This window comes from Callospermophilus lateralis, chromosome 3, assembly GCF_048772815.1.
Source record: "Callospermophilus lateralis isolate mCalLat2 chromosome 3, mCalLat2.hap1, whole genome shotgun sequence".
In the NCBI taxonomy this organism is placed as follows: Eukaryota; Metazoa; Chordata; class Mammalia; order Rodentia; family Sciuridae; genus Callospermophilus; species Callospermophilus lateralis.
Window position 1 is genome coordinate 15,506,770 of NC_135307.1, and position 24,062 is coordinate 15,530,831.

General features: G+C 51.3%; 1 protein-coding gene across 1 annotated transcript in view; it reads right to left on the reverse strand.

The window, feature by feature from the left end:
- Positions 1-1,104: 1,104 nt before the first annotated feature.
- Positions 1,105-24,062, reverse strand: part of Kcnk13 (potassium two pore domain channel subfamily K member 13) — a 90,435-nt gene continuing 67,477 nt past the window's right edge. The window contains exon 2 of the mRNA XM_076848027.2: positions 1,105-1,988. Within this exon, the coding sequence (XP_076704142.2) occupies positions 1,105-1,988 (884 nt within the window). The remainder of the gene's footprint in view (positions 1,989-24,062) is intronic.

Genomic DNA, 24,062 nt, shown 5'->3' on the forward strand with positions numbered 1-24,062 from the left:
AGATTAGACAAGAAAAGCCAAATTTCATTATTGGGCCTTGAATGTTTCTCCAGCCAAGACTCTCTAAGAAGATGATCATATCCCTAAGGCCAATTTCCTGTTCCCTTTTCCCCCTGAGTGCAACAAATGTCTATTTAATTAAGCACGTCCCCTCTGCTATTCACAATGAGGACCCATGGAATCTTAGTTAATAAAATGAGAATTTATTAAATTTTCAGTTCTAATAAATAGTCAGTCATTATCTCTGCAGTGGGCCCCAAGCCCTGGTAAAAATGAAATGATCTAAGTGACCATTCAAAGAGAAAAGGTTAAAGTGTGTTCTTCAGTTACAAAAGTGACTTTCTCTCCTGCCCCCCTCCATCTTGAGGCAGATTAAACACCCGAAACCAAATTCAGTTTTCTTATCACACTGAGGTCTCAAAGACACCTTAGCCAAACACTCTAGCCTTAAACAGAAAAGGAAAACAAAATAGAAAAAAAAAAAAAAAAAAAAAAAAAACCTAAGAAGCGTGCAGAAAGAGTAGACTAGTTATTCTCCCTATTCATGGAACCACTGATAAATCTGCTTGGAAGAATGGCCCCCCCCAAAAAAAATCCCCCCAAAACAAAAAAACCAAACCAAACCACCATAGCCCTGGCACGTTCTGGAACATTCTTTCCCTTTTCTTGAAGGGGCTAGGTGAGGCAGAGAATGTCTCCTTTCAGTGTTCTAGGGAAAGAACTAGAGTCTTGCAGGTTTTCATTTCTAAATGAAACAGTGGAGGGGGGGGCTTGCAGGGAGAATCAGGCTCAAAGTCAACCTATTTCCCTTGGGCAGTTAAAACTTGGGAGAAAGATAAGAGAAGTGACAGTACAGTGTCTTCTGTTGCTTCTGTGATTCATTCAGAGAAGACTGAATTTGGGCAGGAAGGGTAAAGGTAAGGAGTCGGGCATGGGACTTCCAGTGCCCCCAACCCTGGATGGTGATTCTTGGTTGGGGCCAAGGTCAGATTTCCAAAGGTGGGCCTGGGGCACCGGATGGGAAGGGGCCCGGGGCGGCCGTGGAGGGCCAGCGTCTCCTGCTCCAGTCCCCGCCAGGCCTCGCGCCCGGCAGCGCCCCGTCCTCTACCTGTCCCCGCTGGTCTCTGCCAACCTGTTGTTCATGATGGCGAAGGCGCCCACCCCGCCCGAGAACTCGTCCTCCTGGGACGGCGTGCCGGCCTGGTGCGGGCCGCCGTTGGCCATCTCGGACAGCTGCTTCTGCAGGATGGCCAGCGACACCTTGCTGGAGTCCTTCATGGAGATCATCTCCCCCGAGAGCCGGCGCCCGTCCGTGTCGCTGTCCGCCACGCCGTCCGTCTCGGTGGAGAGGTCGCCCGGCGGGTGGCGGACGTTGCCCGGCGTGACCGCGTTCCTGCGCGACCGCGCCAGGCTGCGGTGGCACGGCTGGACGCAGCGGCCGTCCACCTTCCTCAGGATCCAGTTCACCGTCTGCTTGATGAGGATGGAGATGACGTTGAAGAGCGAGTAGATGCAGCACACGCCCGTGAGGATGAAGACGAAGTTGGCCAGGCGGTAGAGGCCCTGGCTCTCGTACTGGGCGCCCTGGCTGCTGACCAGGTCCCCGAAGCCGATGGTGCTGAAGGCCACGAAGCAGAAGTAGAGCGAGTCGAAGTAGCTCCAGCCCTCCATGGGCGCGTACACGGCCGACGCCCCGCAGGACACGAGCACCGAGGCCGAGCACAGGATGAGCATCACGTAGTACACCGAGGGCTTCCAGCCGGCCAGGCTGTCCGCGCCCCGGCCCGCCGTCTTGAGGCTGCCCGCGGGCAGCGCCCCGCGCCTGCGCAGCTGCCGCTGGTGGCACGACCGCATGATGTAGGCGATGACCGTGATCAGCCTCTCCAGGAAGAGGTTGAAGAACAAGATGGTGCTTGCGCAGCCGATGAGGCCGTAGAAGATCAGAAAGATCTTTCCTCCTACGGTCGCCGGAGTGGTCATCCCAAACCCTGAAGGACACAGAAATCAGAGGAGAGAAGGGTGAGAGGGGTCTTGCCTGAGAATGGGGTCAGGGTCTTGGCTTGGCTGCCGGGCAGAGGACCTAAAGGAACCCTCTGAGCAAACCGCAGCCTCCTAGCCTTTCTAGGCAGCAGCAGGAGAGTTCTGGCCTCCTCTGGAAGAGGCTAAGCTTGGTTCCGAGCACAGAGCTGGGCTGCTGAACATCCAGGTGGGGCAACTGTGCCAGCAGAAGAAGGCACCTCTTGCTCTGCATCTTGGGTGGATGCAGCCAGCAAGAAATGGCTTGGTGATGACACTGTGGGCTGGACTCCAGCCTCCTCTCCCCCACTTTGTTAGATGGCCTTGTGCAGTAGGAACCTGAACATTCACACCCATCAGGCCTTGTCACTAGAGATAAGCAAATTCACACATGGAAAAGGCTTATAGAGACTCGTCAGAAGTCATTTATTCTACAAACACTTGCAGAGCTGGAGATGGAACTGTGGGCAAGACAGATCTGGCCCCTGCGCTCCTGGAGCACTAACTGGTTCAGTGAGCGTACACTGTGTGGTGGGTCTTGTGCTGGAGGACTACAGGGCTCTGTGGAGCTACTATGAGGACGTCCCATCTCCTGCTTGGGGTTCTGGAAAGACTACACAGGCAGTTAGGCAGACAGGAGAGGGCATGTGTGAGTGCAGGGGATGGTTCCCACAGAGAAACACCAGGCGCCAGCAAAGGCAGAAATGAGAAATTCGCTCAAGATTTTCCCATCTTTTAAACAAAGCCCTTTGACACACACCTTATGCTCTTGCGGTGCCGAGAGGGGCACCGGGTGTTATAGTTAGATAAAATACACAATCTCCCTCTTGCCTTTGCCTCTCGCCGAGCTAGTTCCACCTTCTTGACTTTGCTTCCTGGGCACACAGGTGTGCCGCTAAGAATAGGCATCACGTGGGACAGTGAGCATCCTTAGGAACAACAGAATCAGAGAGACGGTAGTGACACGCAGCCCTTCCACTTGTGGCAGCGAGGGCCAGCCCAGCTTACTGGAGGGACATGGGCTCCTTCACCACGGAGAAGGCTGCTATGTGGGGAGGACTGGTATCAGAGCCGTCCTGAGTAAAAGCACCATAAAAGCTGAGAACTGAGCATGCTCCGGGGCTCAGGTTCTCAGTGGAGTGAAACCTCCTTCTTTCCATTTGTTTTTAACTTCACTTTCAAGTTCAGTTCCTTGAGCCCATGTTGGGACCCCAAGGACTCACCCACTGTCCTCTTTCCTGATAACCGCCCCCTACAATCTGTTTCCTTGTCACTACAGCTCCACCTGTGGCTGCCTGCGGTGCGCCCTGGGGAGTGCCAGAGTGGATCTTGAAAGGTGTGGGCTTCTGGGACGTGACCTCCTGGTCTCCAAGGTCGAGTCCAACGCCCAGATGTGTGCACTGTGTTGTCGTTTTGTTTCTAGCTGAATTCAATTGTCTCTTCTCAGCATCCGAGGAGCTGCATTTGGCTATGAAATGAACAGCATGTGACCAAGAGGATAGAAAGACGTGCTGAGCTCAGCTTCTCAGCGGGATGGGGTGATGTGGAATGGATGGAATGGACTGGGTCATTTGATAAGAAAGGACCGAGGGCCAGGGAACAACCCACTGAGAGTTAGTTAGGGCCCTTAATGGTAGGGGAAAAAAATCAGACCATCATCTCTTCTTTGGAAAATGTTGTTTTCAAAATCAAAGGCCCTTCAGTAGCTCTTGCCAGTGTAGGCTCTTACTTGCTAGGTGTCCTTATTATGTAAAGATGTCCCAGCGGCTCGGGAGGCTGAGACAGGAGGATCGCGAGTTCAAAGCCAGCCTCAGCAATGGTGAGGAGCTAAGCAACTCAGTGAGACCCTGTCTCTAAATAAAACACAAAATAGGGCTGGGGATGTGGCTCAGGGGTCAAGTGCCCTGAGTTTACTCCCTGGTAACCGCCCCCCCCGCAAAAAAAAGAGATGTCTGTTGGGTTTGCTGCCTTTTTCTCTTGTTAGAATCTTTGATTCTCATCCCCAGGCTCAAGTTGCAGTGGAGTCATGGAGAGCCAAGTCTAACGGCTCAAGGGTCTGGAGTCTCATGGCTGAGCTGAGAGCCGTGTCTCTTTCCACCCAATTCAAAAGAGCACTGAGGAGTCGACCATGGCGTCCAGTAATTAGTTCCTGGTTTTCTGAGGAACTCGGAGTCACTTCCACTGGCTCAGTGAATTTCTGGAGCCAGAAAATCTTGCAAATATTCCCCCAACTTGGAAGATGAAGAAACAAAGGAAGACAGGAGCCCCTTGCTGCCAAGCTGGAAGACCAGAGAGGGCTGCTGCTGTAGTCCCCGAGAACAGCAGACCAGGGCGGAAAAGGGGAACCCCCATCCAGGCCGTTTTAATAAATCCAGAGGCTGGATAAAGTGAATGGAATCAGGGAAGATTTAGGAGCAGTAAGTGGGGCGCAGGGGCACCTTAGGACCACGGGGACTTGCTCGTGCACCCCGCTCCTGTCTGAGGGAGGACTCGGTCTCCCTGGCCTTGGGAAGCAGAGCCAGGGGAGTTGTTGTGACTTAGCTCCCAGCCACAGGTGACAGCCGTCCTCTACTGAGCTCCTGTTGAGCGTGATGAATTAGAAGGAGGTGGTTAGGACACAGGTGGGACCTACATGAACACCATCAGTGCCCTCGTTAAAGGGGACCTGGAGCTCTCTTCTCCTGCCACCGAGGGAGGACTCGGCAAGGTGCTTCTCAAGGGAGGTGGCGCCCTGCCTCTAGAGCGCTCAGCCCCCAGTCGATGGCATTTTGTCACAGAAGTCCTGGTGACCAAATCAGCCTCACCTTGAGGTGACCTCCTCAGAGAGCCCAGCATCGGAGCTGGCACAAATGAACTGTACACAGTGAGCCACAGAGGGTCAGGGCCCCGTCCCCCAGGGTCCCCAGGCAGCTTCACGTGGGTGCGCACGGGTGCTTCCCTGAGGTCAGCTGAGGAGTCTTCTTGTGGCGTAGGACGCGTTCCAAGGACCTGAAAGATCTAGCTCCGACTTGTTTACTTGCTTTCGCAACCCCACATCCTGTGGAAGAAGGGGTAGCCGTGACTTTTGGTCCCCCACTGCGTTTGACATCGGCCATCTCCCTCTCCTGCAGAAAGAACCCCAGTGGCCCAGGTGGCGAGTTGGTGGCAGCGAGGGAGAAGCTGTCTCTGTGGTTTTACCACTCTCCGAGCTTGAAGGCGCGCGCGGGACGGACGTGGGCCTTCCGCAGAAAGCCTCCCTTTTCTGAGTCCGTTAACCCTGAGCCTCGAGGTGTCCTGGACTGTGAGTAGCCCTGGGGGTCCTTCCCGGTGGAGGCCAAGGACACAGCATCATCACTGAGGGTCTCCCTCAGCCTCTCTCCCCTCTCTCCCATGCTGGGTGCTGCGGTTGGCCCATGGCGTGCTGGTGAGTCCCCAGGGGCTGTCTGGTGAGGTCTGGTCTAACTGTGGTGTTCAGACGTGGGGCCTCGGAGGTGACTGGGATTAGATGAGGTCATCAGGGTGGAGCCCCTTGGTGGAAGGAGGGAGAGAGAGAGATCGTGCATGCTCAGCAGACTCACACACATGCTTCCTGTTTCTTACCACACGATGCCCTCAGCTGACTTAGGACTCCCCAGCAGGAAGGCCTTAAACCACATGAGGCGTCTCAACCTTGGACCTCCAGAATCGTGAGCCAAAATAAACCTCTTTTCTTTATAAGGGGACTTAGTCTTGAGTATTTCGTCACCGTAATGAAAACTAGATTAACACACTGGGGAACTGGGTATTACTAGTCTACTAGTCCCATTTTGACAGGAAAAAAAAAAAAAAAAAAAAAAAAAAAAAGACCGTAGAAGGTAAGGAACTTGCCTAAAGGCACAGAGCCAGAATTAGAACCAAGATGGTCTTGTCTGCCGGGCCTGGGCTTATCCACCTGACTATGCTAATTGAGTGCAGGCCAGTGTCGGGCATACAGGCCAGAAGCAGAAGCAGCATTGAAGGAAGGAAATTAACCAAGCGTCTACAGTTTCACCCTCTATATAGATATCAGACCATAAGGGCTGCCAAATCTGGTATCCAAACCAGGGGGGATTAGCTGGCATCAGAAGCTGAAAACCTATGATTTTCACTTACCAAAACACAAGCTTCTGAATGTATTTGTGTTTCTTCCAACAAATGACATAATGAAACCTGTTTATAAACCTGCTACACCCCACGCCACTTGTGCCTTCCTTTATTTCACAGACTCACAAATGGAACTGATTGCCCCAGGTGGCACTAGCAATGAGTGATTTATTCCCTTCAAGCCTGAGTCATTGAGTCTGGGAGCAGCCGAGCCGACTGAGGCCCAGGGATACATGAGTTTTGTCGGGAGGCCCTGAAGTTCCCTTAACCTACTTCAGACCTGTGTTCATATGACCACAGCCTCCAGGGCAGCTTCTGGGGCCAATCCAGGCTCCCCCTTGTCCTTGGGGCTAGGAAGGAAGCTAATGGGCACTGCCAAGGTGGCAGTCAACCTCCGTGGAACCCTTCACTGAGACCATGAAGACCATGAAGCCTTAGATGTATATGCTGTCTACTAGAAAGTCTTTTTCCAAAGTTAATCAAGGTGAAAAGTTTAAAAGCTTTGTATTATGATATTTTTCAAACATACAAAGTTAGAGAGAATAGTTAAATGTGCCTTCATTTCTCAGGCTTGGCAATTATCAACATATTGCCAATTGTGTTAGTCAGCTTCCTATCACTTAACAAAATGCCTGAGAAAAATAATTTATAAGGAGGACAGGTTTATTTTGGCTCATGGTTTCAGACCATGGACAGTTGGTCTGTTTTGGGGGTGCATGTCACGATGAGAGTGCTTGGTGGTAGAAGCTGCTCAACTCATGGTGGCCAGGAAGCAAAGGGAAAGACTAAGGGGCCAAGGTCCTATAATCCCCTTTAGGGGAATCCCCCAGTGAGCTAACTTCCTCCCTCTGAGCCTCTCCTGCTAAAGTCTCCACCCCTCCCAATGATGCCAGGCCTCTAGCACTTAGGAATCTGGGGGACACCCAGCTCCCCTATCCCAGCCCACTGGATATGGTATTTTATTTGCGATGGTATTTCAAAATGAATCCCAAACAGCATGCCGCTTCGTACATTAATAAAGATGCGTCTGTGACTTCCTGGGACCTTATTTCCCAACATCACCACAGCGACACTCCTAATAAAACCAACACGAAATCCTTCACGCCCAATAATGCCCAGCCCATGCTAAAATGTCTCTTTACAGATCACTGGAACTGATCAGGACCCCAACAAGGTCACACCGAGTGTGTCTCCGCCGTCTCTCTGTCTCCCTTCCCATGTTCATGCAATTGATTTGTTGGGTAAACGCAGACTGTAGACTTGGCTCAGAGTTTTTTCTAGGGACAACTTGGGGGTGGGAGGAGAACACCTGTGTGTTATGAACGGGCCCCGTGTGTATGGCAACTCTCAAATGCTTCCTGGGGACACAGAAAGAGGCCCACACTGTCTGTGAGCGATTTGGCAGAACGTACTTAAAACTATCTATATCCTTTTCTGGTTTTTGCTTGTTCTTAGGAACCCATCCCCTATAATCAGACACGTGACTGGTTCTGCATGTGGACACCTGCCACGTCTTGACTTTTAATGATAAAAACCCTCTGCAACTGTGACAGCAGAGACAGGGAGTGACTCGGGGAAGCAGTCATGGAAATGGTCCACAGTCACATCCCGAAGCCTCAAAGTGCACCTTCCCTGCAGCAGCCCATCTCCACACGCCACGTTCCAGAGGATGACGTGGCCCCTTCATGTTTCCGCCACCTCTTTCTAGGACTGGCTGTTCCCGGCTGCCCAAAACATCTCAACTGCTCTGATAGCCATAGGTTATCTCTTCACCCGACAAAGACTTCATGAGGACGCTCCCGCCAGCCGAGTCATCCCGAGGACACCCTCTGACTCTGCTTCTCGTCACTGAACACCTTCTCCAGTCCCGAGGGCTCTGGACACACAATGCAGTCTATGGCTAAAGCTCTGTGAGCCTCCTAAAGGCCGATCAAAGGTTTAATACGCAAAGGTCAAGTGTTTGCAGTTGGAACTGACTTTCTCTGGGAAATCGTCACCTTCTGTGTTGGGAGTGCCGGGGTGTGGGGTGCGGGGTGGGGGGAGTGTTGCTGGGGCAGTTGAAGGTGTCAGGGTCTCGGTGTTTCTAGGTTGTAGACGCTGTGCATGGCATGGGGAGAGTCGGTGCTGCCCTCCAGAAACCGGAGCCAGGAAAGAACACACAAGAACGAAACCTGCACAAGGTAGAACAGACCAACGCCTTCCCTGAGTCACTTGCAGATGACATGAAAGATGGAGAACTGCTGTCAAGCTCCAGGGAGGAGGGGCGGTTACACCTCTACTTGTAGCATAAAAATCAACGAGGGGTGGCAAGATCAGAGGAAATAGTGATCACACGGGACAGGGGTGTGAGCTGTGGAGACCACGCAGGATGGGGGTGTGAGCTGTGGAGACCACGCAGGACGGGGGTTTCAGCTGTGGAGATCAATACAGGACAGAGGTGTGAGCTGTGGAGATCACGCAGGATGGGGGTGTGAGCTGTGGAGACCACGCAGGATGGGGGTTTCAGCTGTGGAGATCAATACAGGACAGAGGTGTGAGCTGTGGAGATCACGCAGGATGGGGGTGTGAGCTGTGGAGACCACGCAGGATGGGGGTTTCAGCTGTGGAGATCAATACAGGACAGAGGTGTGAGCTGTGGAGATCACGCAGGATGGGGGTTTCAGCTGTGGAGATCAATACAGGACAGAGGTGTGAGCTGTGGAGACCACGCAGGATGGGGGTTTCAGCTGTGGAGATCAATACAGGACAGAGGTGTGAGCTGTGGAGATCACGCAGGATGGGGGTGTGAGCTGTGGAGACCACGCAGGATGGGGGTGTGAGCTGTGGAGACCACGCAGGATGGGGGTGTGAGCTGTGGAGACCACGCAGGATGGGGGTGTGAGCTGTGGAGACCACGCAGGACGGGGGTTTCAGCTGTGGAGATCAATACAGGACAGAGGTGTGAGCTGTGGAGACCACACAGGACGGGGTGTGAGCTGTGGAGACCACGCAGGACGGGGGTGTGAGCTGTGGAGACCACGCAGGACGGGGGTGTGAGCTGTGGAGACCACGCAGGACGGGGGTGTGAGCTGTGGAAATCAATACAGGACAGAGGTGTGAGCTGTGGAGACCACGCGGGACGGGGGTGTGAGCTGTGGAGACCACGCAGGACGGGGGTTTCAGCTGTGGAGATCAATACAGGACAGAGGTGTGAGCTGTGGAGACCACGCAGGACGGGGGTGTGAGCTGTGGAGATCAATACAGGACAGAGGTGTGAGCTGTGGAGACCACGCAGGATGGGGGTGTGAGCTGTGGAGACCACGCAGGATGGGGGTGTGAGCTGTGGAGACCACGCAGGACGGGGGTTTCAGCTGTGGAGATCAATACAGGACAGAGGTGTGAGCTGTGGAGACCACGCAGGATGGGGGTGTGAGCTGTGGAGACCACGCAGGACGGGGGTGTGAGCTGTGGAGACAACGCAGGACGGGGGTGTGAGCTGTGGAGATCACGCAGGATGGGGGTGTGAGCTGTGGAGACCACGCAGGATGGGGGTGTGAGCTGTGGAGACCACGCAGGACGGGGGTGTGAGCTGTGGAGACCACGCAGGACGGGGGTGTGAGCTGTGGAGACAACGCAGGACGGGGGTTTCAGCTGTGGAGATCAATACAGGACAGAGGTGTGAGCTGTGGAGACCACACAGGACGGGGGTGTGAGCTGTGGAGACCACGCAGGACGGGGGTGTGAGCTGTGGAGACCACGCAGGACGGGGGTGTGAGCTGTGGAAATCAATACAGGACAGAGGTGTGAGCTGTGGAGACCACGCGGGACGGGGGTGTGAGCTGTGGAGACCACGCAGGACGGGGGTGTCAGCTGTGGAGACTACACAGGACAGAGGTGTGAGCTGTGGAGACCACGCAGTTCACACCCCCACGCAGGATGGGGGTGTGAACTGTGGAGACCACGCAGGACAGGGGTGTGAGCTGTGGAGATCAATACAGGACAGAGGTGTGAGCTGTGGAGACCACGCGGGACGGGGATGTGAACTGTGGAGACCACGCAGGACGGGGGTGTGAGCTGTGGAGACCACGCAGGATGGGGGTGTGAGCTGTGGAGACCATGCAGGACGGGGGTGTGAACTGTGTAGATCATAGAGGACAGGGGTGTGAGCTGTGGAGACCATGCAGGACAGAGGTGTGAACTGTGGAGACCATGCAGGATTGGGGTGTGAACTGTGGAGATCAATACAGGACAGAGGTGTGAACTGTGGAGACCACACAGGATGGGGGTGTGAGCTGTGGAGACCACGCAGGATGGGGGTGTGAGCTGTGGAGACCATGCAGGACAGAGGTGTGAGCTGTGGAGACCATGCAGGACGGGGGTGTGAATTGTGTAGATCATAGAGGACAGGGGTGTGAGCTGTGGAGACCATGCAGGACAGGGGTGTGAATTGTGTAGATCATAGAGGACAGGGGTGTGAGCTGTGGAGACCACGCAGGATGGGGGTGTGAACTATGGAGATCAATACAGGACAGAGGTGTGAACTGTGCAGATCACACAGGACAGAGGTGTGAACTGTGGACATCACACAGGACAGAGGTGTGAACTGTGGTGTACCTGAACACTTTCTCAGGAACCTGTAAACTGGGATTTCGGTCTCACCCTCAGAGATTTGACTCAAGAGGTAGAGCGGGCATTTAAGCTAGTGCCCATAGTGATTCTGAGGCAAGGGCTGCAGACCCCATTAAGAGAAGCACCCGCCAGTTTGGGCTGGAGTGCTGTGGGGAGAAAGGGTTGGTGTGTGGAAGACAATAAGACCCAGGCCTTCTTGGGGAGGATTATAAATGAGGGTTCCCAAGAGTCCCGTTAAAGCTCAGTGAAGCAAACAGAACTCCTTACTTCTTTGTTATATTAATATGGGAATGCAGGAAGTATTCCAGATGACCCATTAAATCAAAATGAGCCATCTTGAGAAGTTCTGGGTTAACTGTGGAACCTCATGGCAGACATGATGGCAGCTACTCATTTCTTCCTTTGGATTGAAATGCTTTCCGAAGTATTCAACTTATAACAAAGGAAATGAATAGAATAAAGTAGTACTTCTCAGCTGTTTTCTGTTACTATAACAAAATACCCAAGGCTGGGTGCTTTATAAAGATAAGAGGATTATTTAGTGCACAGTTTTGGAGACAGAGAGTCTGACCAGCATGGTGCTAACTTTGGTCAGGGTCCCCTGACTACATCACATCATGATAGATGGCATCATGGTGGGGAGTGAGACCAAGGACTGAGTTGGTCCCTGGCTCTAAAATGACTTTCCAAATGGCATTTGCTGAGCATGCAGTGGCTCTGTGCTTCACTGTGATGTATGAGCAGCTCTGGGTCCCACGTTCTGGGTGGCATTTCTCAAGCATGCACCAGAACCCTGGTATCAAAGCCACCTGTTTCAATGCAGAATCTTGGGCCTTCCCCGCTGGGTCCTGAGCCAGGACCTGTGTTTGGGGCTGAATCCAGTCCTCTCCACAGGTAACAATGATTACTCCGGAATCATTCGAGGCAGGATTGTTGAATGATCCAACAGGCCAGAAGAGGACTGGCAATTAATACTTCAATCAACTTTCTGCTCTCAGGAAGCTGATAATTGCTCTCATTTCTACATTACCTGGTGCAGAGGAAAACAATGAAAATGGATTGATTTTAGGAATTTCCTCCTTTGTACTGTGGTTCTTGAGGGTTGCTAGAGCGTTCGACCTCTCTGGGCACCTGAGCTGTCTGATGCTCATCCCAGCTCCTGGAAGGCAGGTCAGTGTCCAGGGGAGGGTGAGTGACCGCCATGGCAGTCCATACGACTGAATGCTCATCCCAGCCAGGTGCTGCAGTCTGGCTGGGCACAAATCATGAGCCACTCAAGCAGGAACAAACTTTATTTCTGAACTCCACACATGCTCCCCGGGAACTCTCCAGAATGCCACCCACGCGGCTCCTCCAGGAACACACCACACACCAACCTGAACTCCTCTCCCGGAACTTCCCCAACCAATGCGAACTCCCCCAGGCAATCCTCGTAAGAACTCCAAAGTAGCGGGCACCCAGGAGGACAGTAAAGGTCTAATATACTATTGAATCAATCCAGCATCATCTTAATGGCTCGCCTCTCAACCAATACTATTGGCAAAATGCCAGGGGCCATTCCGACTCGGCTGTGGCTCTCAGCAGCCAGGAGCCCCGCATGGGATCCCGTGAGGCAGGAACCCTCCTCCCCATCACACTTGAGGAGGAGGTCATGTCGGGTCACATGCACAGAGGTCACGTCACCTGCTCGGAGTCACAGAGCCAGCTAATTGGGGGCCTGGGTCTAAGTCTGGACCATTAATAACCCAAGGGGACCATGGCCCAAACTACTGTGGTTGTCCCTTAGGTAACACGAGGGTAGGTGCTCTGGTGAGTTCAGGGTCTTTGACTGCAGTGGTCTGCGATTGGGGTGCTGGCATGAATCTGAGCTCCTGCTGTTCACTCCATCACCCCAGGATTCTGGGAGCACTCACCTGGGGCACCTGCAGCAGCCCCTGTCGCAGGCCAGGCAGGTAGATCTGCACCCGACCTGAAGGATTTCTCTTTCTGTTTTTGTGGCACGGGGCTTCACATGGGCCAGCCAAGTGCTCTGCCTCTGAGCTACGTCCTCAGCCCCAAGAATATTTCTATGTGTAACTTTCTCAACAATAACAATAATAATAAGAAGAAAAGACTCCACGGGCTGATTCTAAGCACTTTGCAAGGGACCAAGCGAGCCAGAGGGACGAGGCTTCTCCTGTTCCACAGCAGTCACCACACGGACGTTGGAGTTTCCAGTTCTTCCTCAAGTTAAGGATGTTTTTGGGATTTGATACTCCCAGGGTGATGACTCCTGTTGAGAGCCACAGCCGAAGGGGCCCCAGCAAACTTTCAGACTGCCAGCTGATGACTGATTGGCTCACAGCAGCCCCATCAACATCTAGCTGATTGGCTCCTCTGCGGTGATGCTCATTGGGCTGTTTCCCTGTCCTTTCAGGCCACGGAGCTGCTCATTGGGGAACTTTTTTGGCTCCGCCCACACGACCCAGCCAATGGGCCTCAAGAGCAGGAGGATTGTGGGAGGTGGAGAGGCTTGTGGGTGGGGGAGAGGCTTGTGGGAAGCCGGTGGTGGCAATTGGGCTCTGAGGGTTTTTTCCTGAGGAGCTGTTTTGTTTGGTGTGTGTAGTTCTAAAAATAAAGTTTGTTTCTTTTGACAAGTGGCTCCTGAATTGTGCCCAGCCAGACTGCGGCAGACTCCTCTCTCATTTATTAACTGTAAAGCATCTTTGACAGAAGATTGTAGAATCTTAAAATTCATCTATTTTTCCACGTCCCTTCTGAGCGAGGGGAGACCTCTACACACCTGATTATTTTCCAAGTGAAAAAATAAATTACTGCTATTCTCACTATAAGAATTGACAACTGGGACATGATAAGAGTTCAGTCATTTGCATCACTATCAGTCGCAGCAATTGCTATATTGAGAGTCACAAAAATTGGCCCCAACGGGAATCAGAATGCATGGGCTCCCAAGGCAGAATTTTAAAACTTTCCTTTCCCTGAGAGAGACCTGAATCCTGGGGTGTTCATGCTGCGCTCTATGACCTCTTAAGCCCTCTCCCTGTATGCAGACGTTTGGGGTGCACGCATGATGGTTGGGATGAGTGCCAGAGGCTGTAAATGCTGTTACTATTTCTGACTTTACCCTCATTGAAGAGGGGGATCCTGTGACTGACTCAACACAAGGAGGTGTTCTGATTTCAGGGCCTCTTAAGTTTGAAGTTGTGTGACTTTCCCTTAAAAGCCAGCGGACAGAATTACGTTCTCTCCTGAACCAAATTGCCTCCCCCCAGATTAAGAGTGAAACAGTCTGGCTTCAAGACGTTTTGAGGAATTGTACGGAAAACACCTTTGTTTTGATGCGCTTCTGCACGAGGCCTATGTGAACCTGCCTGCTCTCTGATCCTGCTGCCGAGGACAGCTCGCGGGCTCTGCAGAGGGCAGTCAGTGTACCAGATGAGGACCCTGAGCCTTGGGCTTCACCTGGGCCAGTCCTCACGCTGCCCCCCTGAGCATCCTTTCTCTCCCCACAGCAGCTTCTTCGGTCCCCTTGAGGGGCCCTGGTGCTTCCTGACACCAGCAAAGGCTGACAGAATATTGCTGACTCTCACCCACGTGAGCGATGTTGTAAGAAGAATGAAGTATGGCTGGGCGTGGTGGCGCAAGCCTGTAATCCCTGGGGCTTGGAAGGCTGAGGCAGGAGGATGGCGGCCATCAACTTGGTGAGGCTCCTAAACAACTTAGCGAGAGTCTGTCTTAAAATAATAATAATAAAAAATTTTAAGAGGGCTGGGGATGTGTCTCAGTGGTTATGTTCCTCTCGGGTTCAATTGCTAGTCCCCCCTCCACCCCCAAAATGAACTGAGGCCCAGGGATGTGGAATGGCCACATCAGTAAGACATGTTATTTACAGGATCAGACCTGTGTTCCTCCACAGTCTGAACCTCTCCCCGTAAACTCATGAACTTTCCTATGTTCCTATTGTACCACTGAGTGCTCTGTATTCTCTAGAATTTTCCAGAAACAGGTGCAAACACCCCCATGTTTGCTATGGAGGTAGCTCTAGGGAATCAAAGTTCTTGACAGAAAATTAAGTTTACCTTCCCCGTTCTCCCTTCTTTCCTTTTCTCCTCGTCTCCCTCCTCCCTCTCTCCTTGGAGTCTTTTTAGCAACACACAACCCAAACCTTCCCTTCAGAGACATCTTCCGGCCTGGCCTCAAAAGGAATCACGGTTCTGTAACCGACAGACATAATTACATTCTTTGAGGGAGTCCTTTGGGGCCTTCTCTTAAAAATATTTAATTTTGTCATTATTAGTTCCAGAAAGCAGTTATAGCTTTCCTATGCCTAAAGCCAGTAAGGAACCCATTTTTTTAAAAAAAAAATATGGAGATATTTGTGGCACAAGCGGGGTTGGTGTAATAATTTAACTGCCAGAAGAAATGTTCAAAGAGATCATAACACCACGCCTTGTTTAGCTAATCACGGGGAAAGAAACGGGTGATTCATTAGGGTTCATTTTTCCACCGGGGGAGCAAACAATGAGCTCATACACTTCTGTGAACTTGAGGCTGTGGACACAAAGGGTCTCTAATAAGTTCCTTTGAAAAATAGAAAATGTGCAGCGGGACGAGACAGAGCTGCAGATGCAAACAATAATAACGAGGCCCGTGGTGCAAACCTCCACCTGATGCCCCCTGTCACAGGTGATGCTCGGTGGGGTCAGATTTGGTGGCAAAACCCATGGCGAGGAAAGCACAAAGTCATTGTTACCCACTGGTGAGGAGAAGGGACAAAGTCCCTGTTATCCTCTGGGGAACAGGAAGAGCAAGGACAGATGCAGCTGCAAACCAAGGGCATCGAGGACCAGGGTGGACATCGTCCTCCATCTGGGAGGCTTTCTGGAGTTGAGATTTAAAGGGATTTTCTCCAATGACACAATTCATCTAGTTTTATTGGCAAAATAGGCTGTACAATTAAAGCTGACCCAATTTGCTTTTTCCCCCCTTCAAATTGTCTTATACCTCTACTTTTCTCTCCCACCTGCTTCTGGAATGTTCCTTCTTGACAGGTCACCTGAATTCTTTGCTTCTACTTTTTCATTCTTTCAACATTTATTGAGCACCTACTACATGCCCGACCCCAAGTTAAAAGTTCATCACTTATCTTGTTGATTTGTAAGTTTCTTCACATATTTTCAAGGAAGTTAGCTCTGTCTTTTGCAAATATTTTAGAAAACATTTTTTCTCAATTTGTGCTCGCCTTTTGTTTTATTGCTATGCAGAAGTTTGGTTTTCACACAGACATATCAGTTTCTTCCATTGTAGCTTTTGGTTTTGGGAGTGACAGAAAGTTCTGTATCCAGGGAATGTACCAGTGTTCCCTTATGGTTCTAATATTTTGAAACAATGTAATACAGAGTCCTAAACTGCAGTGATCTGGCATTTTAAAAATCATTCATTTTCCTTAGCACCATTTTCAAGGGAAATTTCAACTAAGGAAGTTGCAGATTGATGTGCGGTTGTAAGAAGTGGTACTGAGATACTTTACCCACTTTCCCCCAGTGACAACAATTTGCGAAACTTTAGTGTAAAATCATATCGAGAATATCGACCTGTGGCACAATCCATGGACTTTTTCACGTTTTCCTGGATTGCTGGGCGCCTGTGCGCGTGTATGTACTGAGTTCTATACAGTTTTGTTTCCTCAGCATCATTTTTTAAATAATCCGTTCTTTCTCCAGTCTCTTGAAATGTCCCTTTTATCGAAGTCAAAATTCTTACCTTTATTTGTATCTGAATTTTACATTTCCTTCCACTGATCTGTCAGCCATTGTCTAGGCTGAGGCCCGTTAGTGAAACAGAGTTCTTTCCTCTTCATGTCGACCAAGACTCTTCCCTCCTTCTCCCCCACCCCCACTCCCCTCCCTCCCTTCTTTCCCATTTTCTTTTCAAAACTGTCCTTGCTTATTTCTTGCTCAATTCTCCTAATGAGCTTTAGAGTCATTTGGTGAAGATCCAGAAAAGAGACTTGGATTTTGATTGGGGTTGCCTTATATTTAGAGATTCATTTGTGGAGAAATGACATCCTTACCAAATTGAGTTTTTCCACCAGGAACACAGTGTATCTCTCTCCATTTATAGAAATCTTTTAAAAATGAGCCTTAGTAGGGTTTTGTCATCTCTTTGTATGAAGTGGGCACACATCTTGGCATACGATCCCTGTTTCACGGCTATGGTAGATGGCAGGGCTGGCCTCTTGCCTCCTACTGTGTCTATATTTTGGTTGTTTGTTTCCTTATTATGGATTTTTAATTATGGCAAAATATGCATAACATAAAATTTGGCATTTTAACCATTTTTTTGAGTGTACGGCACAATATTCCCAATGTTCTGCCACTGTCACCGCTAATTTCAAAACATTTTCATCATCAGACAGAGCCTCTGTGCCCATTAAATTACCTGCCCCCTTATTCTACTTTATGACCCCCTGAATTGGCCTTTGCAATTGAATCATATGTCATTTGTCCTTTTGGGGAAGGCCGCTCTCTCCTGGCATAATGTTGTCACAGCTCAACCTTGTCACAGCCCGCATCAGAACTTCCTGCCTTAGGCTGGAGAAGGTTCTGATGTACGTATGTCTTGCTCGCCCACTCACCCAGCCACGGATGCCTGGGGCTCTTTTCTCCTTTTGCTATTGTGAGTATTGTTGCTGTGGACAGGGTGCACAAATATCTGCGTGAGTCTCTTATGGTTTTTCCAGAATCCAAACATACACATTTATGCAACATGAAAAAGCACCTATTGGCCCAGAGTCAACACGTCCAGTTGGAAAGATGCCCTTGAGATACAGTGGTCAGGCCTGAAAGGATCCTGTGTAGACAATGGGAAAGAGAAAGTGGGCAGGGTGTCCTGCATGGGAGGTGGTAGGCTGGAACACCCCACCTCTGCCACCCATGGAGAGTGACCTTGGACATGGTGTTTGACCTCCCCTGGGCCTCAGTCTCTTCATCTGTTAAGTAGGATGGTAACAACACCCCACAGGACTGTTGGTCAGATTAAGTGAAATGTAGTATATGATGTACCCTCTGCTTCTCCTTCTCCTTGTTTCAGACCCTGTATTGGTCAGGGTTCCAGAAACACAAACCAACAGGACACAAACATGTATGTACACACACAAAGCGCACCGTCATCCCTTGGGATCCATGGGGGACTTGTTCTAGGACCTTACCAGAATCTAAGGATGCTCAGATGGCCCATTATTTACATATAACCTACAAGCTCCTCCCATCTGCTTTAAACCATCCCTAGATTACTTATAATGCTCAACATAATACGCAATTAGCAAAGCACATCAAATGTACATTTACATGTAAATGCCACATAAATAGTTGCTATGCTGCATTGTTTAGGGAATAATGACAAGAAAGCACTCTGTATGTGTTCAGTGGAGATACAATTTTTTCCTTTGGAATATTCTGGCCCCCGGTTATGGAATCCTAGATGCAGACACGGAGGCCCTCCTGCTCTCTCCACATGGGGTGGGGGTGACGTGCAGGACCAACTGTGAACGTGAGTGAGGGGGACTTACTAGGGGAATCAGCTACTGAATCATGGAGGCTGCAAGTCCCGTGACGGGCTTTCTGCCAGCTGCAGACACTGGGGAGCTGGCAGTGAGGCTCAGGCCAAGTCCCAAGGCCTCAAACCCCAGGATGCAGAGGGTTTCACTCAGTCTGAGGCAGAGGCCTGAGAATCTGGGGGCTGCTGTACATCCTAGAGTCCCAGGACCAGGCAGGCTGGACTTCTAATGTCCAGGACAGGAGAGCAGAGGATAAGCCAGCCCCAGGAGAAAGAGACGCACCTGCCTTTTCTCCGCCGATGGTTCCATCTGGGCTCCCCACCTGCTGGACGGCACCCACCTCGGTGCGGGCAGCTCTTCCCTAGTCGGTCCACTGGCCACACACCAGGCTCCTCCAGAAGCACCCAGACAGAGCCAGGAATATAGATCTTCATTTATTTTAACGAGTTCTCTAAGCAATCCTGAATTCAGTTAAACTGACACCTAATAGTAGCATTTTGGACACACCCAGGTGCCTCCCCGTCCCTTGGAATAGTTTGGTCCCAGCTCACCTACTCCTGTGACAACTCTGGGTGGCTTCAGTACTCACACAGAACAGGTGTTCCTGCAACACCGGGCAAGGCCCCTCCGTCCTTGACCCTCCTCCCAGCTCCGTCACTTCTCCCCCTTGGTTTCCGGATCCAAGTCTCCGCTGGTTCTCCTCCCAACGCCCTGGCTTGGCCTTTGCTCGTCTTCCTCTCTGCCTTCAAGAATGGAGTGCCTCAGCCCTCCGCCCTGGGCCTCTTCTCCACTCTCTTCCTTCCCTTGACGATTTCATCCAATGGCACAATTTTAAATGCCACCTGTAAGCTGATGACTTTCAGCGTTTGCCTCTCGTGTGACTCTTCCTCCTGCACTCCTGACTTGAACCCCACCCCCCGCCCGTCTTACTTTCCTGCTTGAATATGCAATAATGATGCCCCAAATGAACAGGTCCCAAATGGAGTCCCTGATCTGACTTCCAACTGGCTCTATTTGAACCATAGTAAATTTCTCCTTCCAGTGGTTCAGGTCCCCAATAGTCACCTTGGAATTCTCTCTTTCTCTGAAACCTCGGATTTCGTCCTTCAAGAAATTCTGTTTGTTTTCCCTTCCAAAATAAGTGCAGAGCCTGACCATTGCTCTCCACCAGCCACCACCCTGGCCCAAGACATTCTGTCTTCCTTGGATCCTTATAGTAGCGTGATGGCCTCCTGACGAGTCTCCCTGCTGCTTTCATGGCCCTTCTGAAAAGAACTGGAACCCACTCCTCAGCCCCAAACCCTCCAGGACCCCCATACACTTGCCATGAAAGCTAAAGTCCTTAGGAGAGCCCACAAAGCTGACCCAACGTCCTCCCCAGTTCCACCCCTAATCTGTCTGACCCTGTCCACCGGTCACTCCCTCCTCGGCAGCCACGATGGCTTCCCGCTGATCTCCCTCCCTGGCCCTGTGCCTCTTGTTTCCTCTGCCTTCTCCTGGGGAGGCCACGGCTCACCCCTCTACCTCTTCAGATGCTGGCTTAACCACCCCCTTCTCAGCCAGGCCCCCAGTTATCCTACTGAAAACTGTAACATATTCTCCAGAACTCCTGTCCCTCTTCCCTGCCTTATTAATATTTTCCATAGTGCATGACACCAGTCATATACTACGTTTAGAGTATTTATTTGTCATCTTTCCCCGCTAGATTGCTAGTTCCAGTAGGACAGGGGTTTACTGATCTTGTTTACTGATCTATTCCCCATGTCTACCTTAATGCTTGAAACACAGTAGGGGCTTGATACATGTTATTTAAAAAAATAATGTTATTGTATTTTTTAGTACATTTATTTTATTTATATGTGGTGCTGGGGATCGAACTCAGTGCCTCACACATGCTAGGCAAGCGCTCTACCACTGAGCCCCAGCCCCAGCCTTTGATAAGTGTTATTTTTATAAGTATGAACAGTGCCGAGCCTGACAACTTCAACTCTTCCAGTGCACTCCATGTGTCTCTGTGCCACAACACACATGGGAAGAGTCAGATAATTAAATCAATAGCCTTAGCCAGGGTTCCAGGGATAATAATGCAGTAGTCTAGGACAATAAGTGGCTCTTGAACATCCTCAACTAGAAGCAACCAGTTACGTAGATGAGCTTGGTAGTCTGCACACGGGGGCTCCATACCCCTTTCCAATGGTTCCTTGATTCAGTTCAATTTGGCGTCTGCCTCCATTGCTTTTGGAATGGCCAGGTCTGGGGGCAACCTCCAGTCGGCACCATTCTGTGTGTCCTGCAACAATGCTAGGTTGACATGCTTCCCTGGGTCATTCCCTCCTCTGATCGTCCCTTCATCAGCCCTCCACCTCACCCACCCTGTGGCCCTTTTCTGCCTTCTCTTCCTGGATGGCTGCTGCTCTTTGCATGAATTCATCTTCTGCCAGCTCCCAGAGCAAACAAGGAACCTACGCCTTCCCTGACCCACACCTTCAGTCCTCTTCTCCACCGTGGATGAGGCTTTCCTCCACCTGTGCCCATCCCCCCTCATCTCCTGAGACGCCTGCTTCATCAGTTATCTCCTCCTCCTCCTAAATCCTCACATCTCCTCCAGAGCCATCCCATCAGCATTTAAACACTTCATCTCCTCCATTCTCTGCTCTGTCTCTTCTGCTTTCCTGCCAAGTGTCTTCAAAGTGCTGAGCAAAGCAGCCATCTGCACTTAATGTCACTCCAGTCCACTGCTCTGGAACCTCTGAAGTGTGCTGTTAGTTTCCCGCCTCTCCAGGAAACTCTTCTCATGAGGTCCCCAAGCATCTTGTCGGGAAAGCTGGTGGCACATGAGAGAACTCCTCGTCCTTGGCCTCTCTGCAACCTTGGACACAAATGACCACTGGAACTTTAGACCCTCTGTAGTCTCGGTTTCCACAGTGCCACACCCCTCTGGTTCCCACTGGCCTTGGTGGGTCCTGTTCTCCCATGGTTTCCTCTTCTGTGACCCCTTCAACGTCATGGTCAAAGACAAGACTGCGGGCGTTCTATCTTCCTCCGTGTCCAAAACTCTCCGACCGAGCCGACTCACTCGCATGGCTTTCATTCATCTCTTTATCCCGATGTTACCAAGGTTATACCTCAACCCAGATTTCCCCAGAGAGCTCCAAACCCGCGCATGTAACTGCCTTCCACACTCCTCCGTGTCCGTGTCCCACAGACTCCTCCAACTCAAGCCGCTCCCATCTGGAGTCATCTCCTTTAACCTCCGAGCCTGCCCCTTGCGTTTGGGTGAAGGGGGTCATATTAACCAAGACAGAGCTCCGGGGTTGGCCTGGCTGCTCCACCCCCCCCCCCACATCCCCGTCTGGCCATCTTCATGTCCCAGTGATCCCCAGCTCTGGGACGTCCCTCCTGCCCATCACGGTCACGTCTGGTCCAGGCCGCCCTCTATCTTATTTAGGTACCACGGGTCTTGCTGCACTCGTATCTGTTTTCCTTGCTGTGGCTGGAACCTCAGGGAGCTTTCGGACACGCAGTGTTGGTCCTGGCCCATTCCAGTTTCAAGCCCTGAAGTGGTCCCCAGTGTCCTCAGGACAAAGCCAAACTCTTCCACATGACCTGGCTCCTCTCTGCCTCTCTAATCTCTTGCTGTTTTAGTCAGGTTTTTTTTTTCCTGCTGTGACTGAAAGACCTGTCAAGAACAATCGTAGAGGAGGAAAAATTTATTCTGGGCTCACAGTTTGAGAAGACTCAGTCCATAGACAGCTGGCTCCATTCCCCAGGGCTCCTGTGAGGCAGAACACCATGGAGGAAGAGTGCGGTGGAGGGAAGCCGCTCACCTGATGATCAGGAAGCAGAGAGAGCAAGACTCCACTTGCTACATACAAATACATACCCCAAAGGCAGGCCTCCAGGACTCACCTCCTCCAGCCACACCCCACCTGCCTCCTGTTGGCACTCAGTTAATCCCTACCAGGGGATTACTTCACTAACTGGGTTAAGGCTATCATAATCCAGTCATTTGCCTCCTAAACCTTCTTCCATCATCTCACACAGGAGCCTTTCGGGGACACCTCACATCCAAACCATAATACTTGCTGCGTCCTTGAAGTTGTTTGAATGGGAACTCCAGAGTTCATATGTTGGAAACTTGATCCCCAGGGAAATGGTACTGAGGCTGGGGACCTCTGAGGGGTGATCAGGCCCTGAGGCCTCTTCCCTCCTGAATGGATTGATGCCGTTCATCAGAAGGATCCAGGCTGCTAGTTCAATCTCTTGCTTTCCCTTGCCCTTCTGCCTTCTGCCATGAGGTAACACAGCAGGGAGGCCCTCTCCAGATGGCCTCAACCTTGGACTTCCCAGCCTCTAGAACTGTGACAAATAAATAATAATAAATGTCTTTTGTTTATAAATTACCCAGTCTCTGGTATTCTGTTACGGTAGCACAAAACAGACTAAGACCGCCCCCTCCCCTTCTTTAGCCCCAGCCTGCGATCCCAAACAAGCTACGTTCTCACCACCTTCCTGGCCTTAGCCTGAGACACTCTTTGACTTACGTACTCCTCCCCCTGGGATGCACAATTTCTACCATGCATCTCAAGTCTTGGTCCAGACATCAGGATTCCAGGATATCTGCCCTGGGCTGTGTGCTCATCCTGTGAGCTCCTGAGTCTGCCCATGTGGGTGGCACTGTGTGCTGGGACAAAAACACCTAGCAATAACAACAGAAACCTTGGTTCACTGTGTCAGCAGTTCAGCCCTCTGCTCTGGGCCTGAGGTGACACAGAACATCACGGTGGAAGGACACAGTAAAGGAAAGCTACTTAGCTCATGTTGGCAGAGAGACAGAGAGAGGGGAGGTGGGAGAGAGGGAGATACAGAAAGACAGAGAGAGAGACAGACAGACAGATATCAGGTGCTGGGGACAAAAGAGAAACCTCAAAGGCATGCCCCCGGTGACCCACGGCCTCCAGCCACACCCTTCCTGCCTACAGTTACCATCCAGTTCACTGGTTATTGCAAATTTCAAATCCATCAGGTGGATTAAGCCTCTGGTGAGGTCACAGCTCTCATCACCTCATCTTTTCGGTCTGAACATTGTGGCATTGTCTCACAGGGGCCTCCTGGGGACACCTCAGACCCCACCCATGGCAGGCAGGTTTGCTTCTCTCGGTAGCTGCGGCTCTGTATTGTGTCCCCTGTTAATCCGTCCGTCTGGCCTCCTGGAGTCTCAGCAGTTAGAAGGTTGGGGTTACTCAGTTCCTGTGTGTCTCCAGGCCAAGCACAGAGCCTGGCGCAGAGAGTTCTACAGCACGTGTGGGTTGAAGTCAGAGAGCTCCATCATCCCCATCCCCTTGGCTCCAGATCCTTTCTAACCAATGCCTGGGAGCTCCTCCCCCCACCACGGCCCTGTGGGTTTAGTGGAGGTCTCCTTCAGGTCCCATGGTGTCCGCCTGAACCACCCCATTCGCCTCCTGGGAGACACAGCTGAAAGCATCACAGTGTAGCACTTTCACAGAACATTTGTAATTAAATGCAAAATGTCACCTCCCGCGTCAGGGCAAGGACAGTGCATTGCTACTGTCTCTCCAGGATCTTGAAAGGTGACCCGTGATCACCGCAGCAAACACGAGGCGTGGGGTGTGGAGCACTCCCCTTCACAAAACCCCTGCTAGCTCCTGTTGCTGCGTCCCCGAATCCGGCCAGTTCAGGCTCCCCATCACTTCCTGCCCCTTCCCACCAAGCAGCAGAGCGTCTGCTGTCTCCGTGTCACAAGTCACTCTGCACCTCT